Here is a 10,858-nt window from a genome sequence, read left to right as displayed (position 1 = left end):
CTTATTTTACATTTTTTTCATTCTTAGGAATGTCTAAATTCAGTTAAACTAGCAATTCCGTATTATATTTATAAATCTTTATAACATTATACAAAAATTAGATTTTTCATAAAAATTGAAATTTTGCCGGGAATGGGGCTTTAACAAAATAGGAATGCCACTCTGCTAAGCTCCTATGACCCCCATACCATCTTAACCAAACTATGCATCATGAGCAGGGACGTTACTCCAGTAAATCCCAATGATCCACACACCCCATCTTAATCGAACAATGAAATTTTGGTACGAACGTTACTCCGCTAAGGTCCTTATGACACGCATACCACCCTTGTAACTACAATATCTACATTAATAAGAAAGACGTTCAGCATGCGACTGAGAGAAATGCAAATTTCTTTGAGTTGTGAAGAACCTTTTAAACGTATACTATTTAAGAGGCCTACAGTGCTCGAACAGGAACATGATGTACTAATCGTATCAAGCATAGCCCTTCAACGAATTCAAACCTGCAACCTCTTTCTATTAATACGAGTATCATACCATTATAATATACGATCGCGCAAATTAACTTAATATTAATGTTACATAATAACAAGTAGATAAATGCTAATAACAGAGCTTAGGAACATATAATGTCATAATCGTACAACAAAATCCTCTAATACTAATATATTGAATATACACTTTTGTATCAGTGACACTCGTAGTTATTGTGGTGCATTCAAAAGAGAGAAGGTAGAATACAAGTTGGTTCGACGTATGTTTTGAAAATATAAAACTAAGTGCTATTACGGTATACAAAGGAGAAACGTATAGGTTGACATTATAGACGTATTTTTTTAATTTTTTGGCTGCGAGCACCGATGGTACGAGGATTGACAGTTATAATGTGGTAGCCCATCCAACTTAACTTTAGGCCTATGTATCTTTTTATTTCAACCAACGTTTTTTTTTAATAGCTCCACACAATAACGGGTTGATTGAAATAAATAAAATCGATGTCAAGGTGGCATGGTAATTCAGACAAAGAAAATATTGTAATATAATGCTTCGAATTTGCTGGCATAAAACGTAGGCCTATGTGGAATTCTTCACACAACCTCTCCCCCCCCCATATATCATTCATATATATATATACATATATATATATACAATAACTAATAATAATACTACAATAACTAATATAAATATTTTACTTCAGAAATAGGATTAGTAGTTACAAAATAACATCTCATAGAAAAAATCCTATCCAATTTATTCCAGTGTTGTAATATAAGTCGTAGGTCGTAGTAACCATTAGTTTTCCTTGAAATGAATCCTTTGTACATTATATCGTGGAGGTATTATTACTATACCTCCATGATCATATCTTCTTTGAACTCATGCATTGTATTTGCTGTGTATTGTATGTATTCTGTATTTCATTATGTTTCTATTACTGTAGGCATACGTAATAATAAACCAATCAATTTTATATCCTAAAATGTATTTCATATACCGGTAATTATGTACATACATGTATGTATATATATGCACCTGATCTGTTTGTCTCTCAATACATCATGTAAAATAGCCGAACCAAATTTGTTTTGAATACTACATGGCGATTAGAATATGACTTTTAATACTGATAATTCCTATATCACATATTCGTCGTATACGTTATTCTACATTTGTAGAACCTCTTAGAACGCCATTATATTATTTAAATAAATATCATCTCTGGAAATCATGCTTTTCTAAAAAAAGCAAATAGAATATAATGAGTGTTTCTATGTAAATTAAGCCTTAACTGTCAAATAGTCATTGGTATTTTTTTTTTTTATTAAGCAGCTTTTAATGAGACGAAATCCGGCACTCACTGCCCTCGACGGCCGTCGGCCAACGCGGTTCCATGGAGAACACAACGCCACGACGCGCGAACCGGATGGTTTTTAAATGAAAATCCGTTCAGTAAAATCGGTAGACAGCATGGAGTTAAATTCGTTGTACGACAGTCGTAGGCCTACCGCCGGTGCTCGACTTAAGAAACACCAAACAGTCCGATTGATTTGTAAAACTTCTAAGACAGGTCTTTCTACCTACCTACCTGGATCTACCTGGATATAGAGACGTGAAGCTATCATAGCTTATGTGTCCCTCTTGTCATTTCTTTGGGTGCATACGGGTTGAACTTTAAGCGGGTGGTTTGACCAGTGTTTTTGTAGACGGTTTTTGAATTGTATTTTTTTGTATTTTCTATGACGTCATCAAAATGCATTTTTCTGATTGGACGGGGCCAAAAGTTTTTTAGGCATAGGCCAACATTAATAAAATTCTATTGTTAATCTTACAGTGAATAAAAATTTTTTTTTTTAATAAATCGAAATCGAAATCAGGGGTGATGCCAGCGGAGGGGAAGGGGCAGGGTCCCCGCCGAGGAGAGCTCCCCCCCCCCCGGCGTTTGGGGAGATAAACTACCAGTATCGGTACAATTCGTCGGAGAGAAATAAAATGTGTATGTATTTTCTACACATTAGGACGCCCCTTGCAATGCTGAATAAGTTCAGTGCGTACATTTTATGTCAACATCTCTTGTACTTTACCCTTGTGCGAACTCTCTGGAAAGATTCTCCCATACTTCGATAGGACGTCCCGGTTTTGGTTGTTTTTAAGTCTAGAGGGTTTTCTGCTGGTGTGGAAAGAATATCTCTGTTCTGTGTCAAAACATTAATAACTTCATCAGAAAATGGAATCCTGTTGTCAAGCCACGAGGTATTTTTAGAAATCCAGCAAACACGTGTTTACGTTCTTATAACGTTCTTGGCGAATGTTGGGGTTAGGTACCGTATGTCACAAAATAACGTTTACACAACGTTGTATGAACGTGCAAACGTTGTGAAATTATGTTCATTACGTATTTATGGTTCTACAAAATAAAGTTTTTAACACACTACTGTAATGTTATTGTCACGTTATCATAACGTATTATTGTTTGGTGGGAAGGTCGTTACTACTCGCGTAGTAGCTCACCTTCGTAAGTGGAAACAGGAAGCTTTTCAAAGTCTTGGATGTCTTTGAATAATTTTTTTTTAAATTAACGCCTAGATATAGGCCTTCTTGTAGACATCATCTTAATTACTGTATGATATAGTAATACCATATGATATCTGGATTATTAGACTGCTCGAAATTTACTAAAGTATTCTAAACAGCAACAAAATATTAGAAGTTTTGCTCACTGTATCACGAGCAGTTTGTCAATTTTTGGAGCGCTTTTCCCACGCTTTGCATGAACTGGTTGAGTAGACGCGCGTAAATCCCTACTGATTGTGGCTTGCTCTAATTAAATTGTGTCTCAAATGTACGAAAACAAGACTGATAAAAGTGCGTCTAGCTCGCAAAGTTGCAAAAAGTAGCAGCTAAATTTGGTACCATCATATAGCTAAGGCTATACTGAAGATGGTGATATAAAAATTAAAGCATGAATCCACATGAATCTAAACTTTCTCTTCTACTTTTCTAAAAATAGATTTTTAAATATTTTTTCTGTCGTTTAAACATCGATTTATTATTGATGCAAACTTTAAATTTAAACCAAAACATATATTTTTGTTCCCCAATTTATATACAAGAAACGTGTAAATTTTGAAGTAATTACGAATTTTCTGTAAGAAAAAAATCGTGTTTTGATATAATGTAGTCAATTATAGCATTTGAAATATTTATAGAGAAATTTTCGACATTTGTTGAAAAATACCACCCTCAAAATTCGTTTAAATGTAAAATATTTTCAGGATAGATTCACCAGGGTATATCCTTCTTCAATCATGTGAAAAAAGGTGTAAAATCCATAGTCACCAAAATGGACTTTTGGCACACTTTGATTTCGCCCTGGCCCACTGTGCGGCGGCCCGACTGCGCCTAGCTAGCCTAGGCTTATCTTTCGCCAGCTCGAATACAGCAAGCGAGCTAGGAGTTGAATTCGTTTTACTCTCCGAAGGCTAAGGACCATGGAATAATTATAATCTTGTTAATTCGGTACTAGGCCTAGTTTAGTAGGGCCTAGTTGGTATGTAATTCGGACAACCTACAACTAGCCTACTACTAGACCTCTAGGCCAGTCATTATTCTTCCGAGTTTTCCCGAGATTTCTCATGGTTTGAAAGTGCATGTGTGAAACGAACCAACAATCTCGGAATATCAAACTTGTTACAACTTGTTAATAATTGTTAAAAGTTGTAATATTTTCTGCTAGTGTGAAATGGGTATTAGTCTTTCACTATACTGAAGATGACGAATTTGAGGAATGAGCCTTAATTGTGGCCCTTTGCTGAACTTTTTCCAGAGCATCTTCATCTTTCTTGAACAAGGGACTCTAAATTATGTTGCAATACTCTAAGGATGGCCTGACGATACTATTTTTTTTAAATTGAAGCAAACTATTCTGGTCCAAGGATGTGAATGTTCTATTAATTATACCCAGTTTTAAATTAGCTTTTTTGAAATATCTGCAATGTGATCTGAAAATGTTAGCGACTTATCAAATAACACACCCAAGTCATTTTCTGCATTTACTGCCTTGAGTTCCATTTTATTTGTGGTGTTTCCCATGGTATACTTAAAAAAACTTATTACGTTTTCCATAATGAATAATACATTTCTCTTTGTTAAAGGGCATTTGCCATTTCACTGACCATTTCCAAACTTCATCTAAAAACACGTTATATTTTCATTGCGGATTTTTTGGGCTCGGTACGGACTCTAAATGTATGCATTTTCTTTAAGTTATAAGGCGTATGCGGATTTTATAAGTCCGCAATGACGATATAACGTATTTAAATCAATCTGTAGAGGATTTGCTTCGTGAGCATTATGTACGATTGAGAAAATCGTAGTATTATCAGCAAAGAGTTTAGTGCTACACCTCAATAAATACGGCAAGTCGTTTATAAAAATAATGAAAAGGATCGGATCTAAAACACTGCCTTGTGGTATTCCACTAGTTACAGGTTTACTCGTTGAGTGAACTCCATTTATACAAACTCTTTGAGAACGACTAATGAGATTCAAACACCTTATCCATTCCAGTAAATTTCCATCAATTCCATAAGCTTTTAATTTTTCCAGAAGTCTAAGATGAGGGACACTGTCAAATGCTTTTCGATAATCTAAATACACACAATCTATGCTGTTTCCCTCATCCAACGCTTTAGACCATGTTTCCATAACTTCCAGCAACTGAGTTTGACAAGATCGCCCTTTACGAAAATCATGCTGGTCATCATTCTTTAGATTATTATTCTAAAGGATCTGGCCCTGGCGACTTATCGATGTTTAAATTTGATAATTCTTTTTCCACTTCATGTAGATCACAAACAACGCTGTTTAGAGTCTGTGCAACAGCCCAAGGGGTCAAAGCTGGTATAGAAAACATGTCCTCATTAGTAAAAACGCTAGCAAAATACTCATTTAAGACTTCAGCCTTTTTTCTATCAGTAGTGACTATTTCTCCATTTGCATCTTGCAGGTCTGGTATACCGCTTTTGGATTTTGCCTTTCTTACAGTTTTGGTTGTTAAGTTACGTACAGCTACAAATTTCTTCCACTGAATTTTGTCTCGATGTTTCTGGTACTGATTCCATGATTTATGTTTATTTTTAATTACTGTAGACACATCCTTATTTAGCCATTGAGATTTCACTTTGGTCTGCATTTTTCGAAGTGGAATAAATTCATTTACACATTCAGATAAAATTTCTTCAACCATTTACCATGCTAATTTGCCTGGTAAGTTATCTATATTTTCCAACAATTTCTTTTTTCTTAGCTTATTGTTGAATGCTTCATAATTTCCTTTATAATATCTTCTGGTATATATCTCTTTATCTTTATCTGATTCCATATCAATAATTAGGTCAAAATTCACAACTTGGTCGATCTTGCTATCGTGTATTTGGAAACGTGGATTCTGATTGGCGAATATGATACTTGCTGTTGAGTGTATATAAAATTGCAGCCCGATCGTGTGTTTTGAAACGTGAATTATCATTGGCTGCTATTCTTTTAAATGTAAAGGAAATTGAAACAAAAGATATGTAATTAATATACCTTGTAAAGCATATTCAGACTGACAATATACACAAACAAAAATCTTTTCAAGATTTATTGCGAAACTAAACAATGATTTACAGCAAAATGTCGTGTTCTCACAATTGGCAATGAATGTACATCAAGTTTAACACAGTTAGGCATATCAAATTTGGAAATCAATTCGGTAAAAGTTTTATGTCTAAATGGGTAATTGTTCGATATAGTATGATGACTGCAGACTGTTATATTATTGAAGCACTATGGTAACCATTCAGAAAAACACTAAACTTAATATTTATATAATCTTAAGGGACGTATTTTTCAATAAACAACGACATGAGGTTTTAATACTGAATTACATTCAATTTATGTACTATTTAATATTCATCAATATTTCAAGACTATGGGTCCAAACTCATACGCTTAATGTCCTCATACAATACGATACAACACATGATAGGTTTCTGCACACCCACCTAGGCTATATTAAAACAGTTGGTTAATAAGGCGTCTGCATACACAACAGAATGGACCGGGTCTGAGTCCCGGTTTGGACACCTGATTTTTCACACTCACAGATTCCTCGTCTTTATTGCTCAAAATGTATTTATATATATTTATAGCATTACCACAGGACGGTTTAGAGTTTATCTAAATTATATCATGATTTACATAACCCAGAGTCGCAAAAGCAGGAAACCTACTGTCGCCAAAAGGCATATATACATACATACATATATGTATGTATATATATATATATATATTTATATATGTATAATTATATATAGGGCCTATATATATGTATAATATATGTAGGCCTACTCATACCTACAAAATTGAAACATTGTAGTTACTATCATTAAGCAAATAAACACACGAGATGCACTACATAGACTAAGTTTCTTTATGACGCTTTAGGAAGTTGTTTTGGTCATGAGGAAACAAATCCTGTTACTGTCGCAGGTTCGATCTGAACGGAGGACCGTGGAATTGGAAGGATAGCATCTTAACAACAGCTACTTAACTACTTACAGCTCAATCTCACTGGGCTATTATCGTCCTGTTTTACATTTGTATTTTACAGTTATATATTTTCTGTAGTTTAAGCTATGTTTTTGTTTTATTTTCATGTGTGTTTACGTTTGTGAACGTTTAGAGCAATTGTGTTCCATTGCAATTTCCGAAAGGACAAATAAATTTGATTCTGACTCTGAATACTGTTTATAGGCCTAATACTTACATCATATAACCCTATAATATTTCGTGATGTTAGGCTTAATATTGCCTTTAAAACATAAAAACGAAACAGTTTACTTTTCTAATCGATGACAAAGCAATTCTGAAATGTTTAATAAGATACAAATTTTTCAGTGGCAGATCCGGGAATTAAAAATAGAGGGGGACCGGGGATGTACTTTCAGAGATTGAGGATCTATACCACCTCAGCCCGACCATGGTAGGGACTGAGGTAAGGAAATTTGTGATTATGGCACCACCAAATGGCCGGAAATTTAACTCTCAGACTTGCGGTAAAATTTCAATATAATTTTCTTTATATCTACATTTTTAAATATTTTGAACAATTAAAGGGGAGGAGGGGAGAGAACTGCTGCCCCCGCCCCCTTGAATCCGCCACTGATTTTTTAACCACTTATTTTTTAACCGTCACTGATTTTTTTTAATGGATGAATAATAAATATATTATAAATAATAAAGATAGAGAAAACCTAAAAAAAAAATCAAATTAATCATTAATCCTTTACAGACAGTTTACTGTAAAGATTCAAAAATGATACCAATATCCGTTAATATACCGGAAAAAAACTTTTCTCATTATTTTCATTCGTAAGTTAAGCTTACTTAAAATTTACCATATTAGCCAGTTTCCATCTTTAAAAATTCAAAAAGGTGTATCTCATTAACCGCTCCTGATTTTTTAGTCAACACCCCTTCATTGTCTTAGAAAAATCAGTTGCACAACATACCAATTTATTAAAAAAAATAATGTTTATAATTGTATCACCCAGCAGGTTAATAAGCATACAATTTGACGCAGCGAGATGTTTTATCAGCGAGCGCTACTTGTCGAATGGCGCCTGGAATTACGGCCAATCCACATGGCTGATTCAGTGCATCTTCTTTCTCATCAATACGAGAAACAAAAGTTCCATCTCTGTTAAATAGCTGAAGTCTGTTGTTGCTACTGACTAACACTCTATCATCTTGATCGCATGCGATACCACGGGGTGATTTAAATTCCCCATCCCCGGTCCCAGTTCTTCCGAAAGTGCGGATAAACTGACCGTCCGTAGTAAAAACTTGAACCCTGTTGTTCTCGTTGTCAGTGACATATAGTTCATCGTGCGAATTTATTGCTATAAAGCAAGGGTGCTTTAGTTGTTCGTCACCACTTCCTTCTGTACCAAACGCCGTAATAAATTGTCCCTCTGAACCAAGTTTCCTAACGCAGTTAGCCTCATAGTCAACGACGAAAGTATACCGATTGGAACAAACAATCCCGACCGGCCATTTGAGAGTTTTTGAACCGTCGTACGAATCCCACACTCTTCCATTAAAATCACTTACTTGAACGTGTTTCTTGACAACATCTGTGAAAATAATATCTGGTCCTTTAGAAGAAGACGGCCTGTTCCTTGACATTGTTGATCTGTTGGCCAAACAACGTACGCCCTTAGCAGACGATATTGGGATGGAATTTACGTATTCTCCATCCATAGTGAATACATGAAGACGAGACAGTCTGTTGGCAACGACGAAGTACTGCTTTCCTTTCATTGTATACACTTTCAGATCATATGGCTCACCAATTTGGAACTCCGAATGCGTGAACGTCAAAAACATCCGTGTTGGTGGCCGAACGTTCAACTTCAACGTTCCTCCTTGCATTGGCTGATCAAACATGTAAACATCTAACTCATGTGCTCCATGTTTTTCTGGATTTAATTTTATTGTGTAGGTTCCGTCGTTGTTGTCTATGACGTCTAATCCTTCAACATCTCCATTAGTGTCACTAAGTTCTGCAATTACATCGGCGCCACCATCAGCCACGTCAGAACCTTCTCGGTTACGTGATTGAAGCGTCAGGCATATATCATTTTCAGCTATAAGCGCAACTTTGTCAATATCTGTTATACTCGACATAAATGCAACGGCCGAAGTTGTACATACTTTGCCCATTGAACCATTTTCAATTTTTGCTAGACTATTGCTTTCGAATCGAAGCATGTGGTTCTCTTGAGGATGACAAACTGGTGGATCGGCTATCAGTTCCTCGATGGTGCTTGTAACCTGTTTCAATGAGGCTAGCTTTGAGCTAGAATCATCTGATATTCTCGACTTCGTAGCCACATCCCACGCCCGACTTACGTCTTTCTTTTTATTTTTCAGTTTCAAACGTTGATTTTCAAGTACTTCTCGTTTTACCTGAAATTTTGAAAAAATATCCTGATTACACTCCTCTTTTTTCGTTTCCAATTCTTTTGTTAGTTGAAGAATGTGTCGGTCGATTTCTGCTTCTGTCTCTGCTTTTTCGTTTTCTAATTTTCGAAGTACTTTATTTATATCTTGGACAGCTTCATCGACATTTCGTGCAAAGTCCGTACGTTTTCCCATTAATTCCACTAATTCTTCCTTGTACTCCTCGGTGACAACATCAATGTCAACATAATTGTGTGTTGGTTTTTTGTGCTGAAGCTTGACACAGTTTCGACAGATTGGTATGCCACAACTCCGACAAAAAAGATCAAGTTTTGACCCCGTATGCTCATCACAAAACCCTGGATGGAGAACATCCTGGTTGTCTTGTATCTTAAGACCGTCCATACTTCGTTACTTCTGAAAAATATCATAATGCATATTCATTAAACATATTGTGTATATACTTGAGAACTAGCAATAAAGTACCAATGCTAATTTGTATCCACGTCTATTTTGTTCCAACCAGTTCAAACGTTATAAAACACTAAATTAATTTAATAGAAATGGCAAATTAAGTTAATTTACATAAACAAGCATTAATTTGTCATAAAATGTCCATTTTCTGAAAAATAAAATTCTGCTATTTACACACTTATTATTATAACTTCGCTGGATTTAATAAATAAAATTCTGCACTGAGTTTTCACATTAAGTCCGGAAAGTTAAATTGGTTTAATGAAAGATAATGTGTTCAGTTGAATTGAAAACAACTTTCGTTTATCGATTCAGAGGTCATGGTTATTATTCACCCAAATAGTGATATGCTGTACTCATATATTGTACCACCAATATCGATAATTCTGCATTACCACCGCAGACTTATTGATCACAAGGAAGTGGCGTCATCATAATAGAGGTATTATGGTATGAGGTGTATTGATATCTTCAAGATTATCAAAATAGAAGAATAATTATTTCTGTGAAAATGGCTGACGCATTATTTATATAGGGCCTTATATAATTATAAACGAACTTCTAAAACAAATAGATTAAAATGTTAACAGTGCTCGAGTAGCTGTTGTAATAATCGTACCAAGCATAGCTCGTCAATGAAAGGTTCCTTTATTTCAGTTGTATGAAAAAAAGTGTCTCTGAAGGGATTCGAACCTGCAACCTCTCGCTATCAAGGCGGATATCATATCCATTAGATCACGGAGACCTGTAGAATATACGTGCAGATCTAACTGATTGAAACGCTTAAAGTAGAGCTGTGGTTAATCTAGAAAAGCGTGTAGGTCGCAGCTGCTAAATCATAGTAGTGAACAAGAGACATGACATAATTGAGAGC

The 10,858-nt window shown here is 35.2% G+C and overlaps 1 protein-coding gene across 4 annotated transcripts in view; it reads right to left on the bottom strand.

Annotated features, from left to right (window-relative positions):
- Positions 1-6,845: 6,845 nt before the first annotated feature.
- Positions 6,846-10,858, bottom strand: part of LOC117114244 (tripartite motif-containing protein 2-like) — a 20,105-nt gene continuing 16,092 nt past the window's right edge. For 2 of the 4 annotated variants that reach the window (XM_033257850.1, XM_033257848.1), the window contains exon 2: positions 6,846-9,927. In XM_033257850.1, the coding sequence (XP_033113741.1) occupies positions 8,104-9,915 (1,812 nt within the window). In that variant the 5' untranslated portion in view covers positions 9,916-9,927 and the 3' untranslated portion in view covers positions 6,846-8,103. Of the gene's footprint in view, positions 9,928-10,162; positions 10,224-10,858 lie in introns of those variants that run through there. The other 2 variants (XM_033257849.1, XM_033257851.1) reach the window with 2 other exon arrangements.

This window comes from Anneissia japonica, unplaced genomic scaffold (assembly GCF_011630105.1).
Source record: "Anneissia japonica isolate Jap-2015-1 unplaced genomic scaffold, ASM1163010v1 scaffold1525_len913038_cov183, whole genome shotgun sequence".
In the NCBI taxonomy this organism is placed as follows: domain Eukaryota; kingdom Metazoa; phylum Echinodermata; class Crinoidea; order Comatulida; family Comatulidae; genus Anneissia; species Anneissia japonica.
The sequence above is the reverse complement of the archived record's forward strand: the minus strand, read 5'-3'. Positions and strand labels throughout refer to the sequence as shown.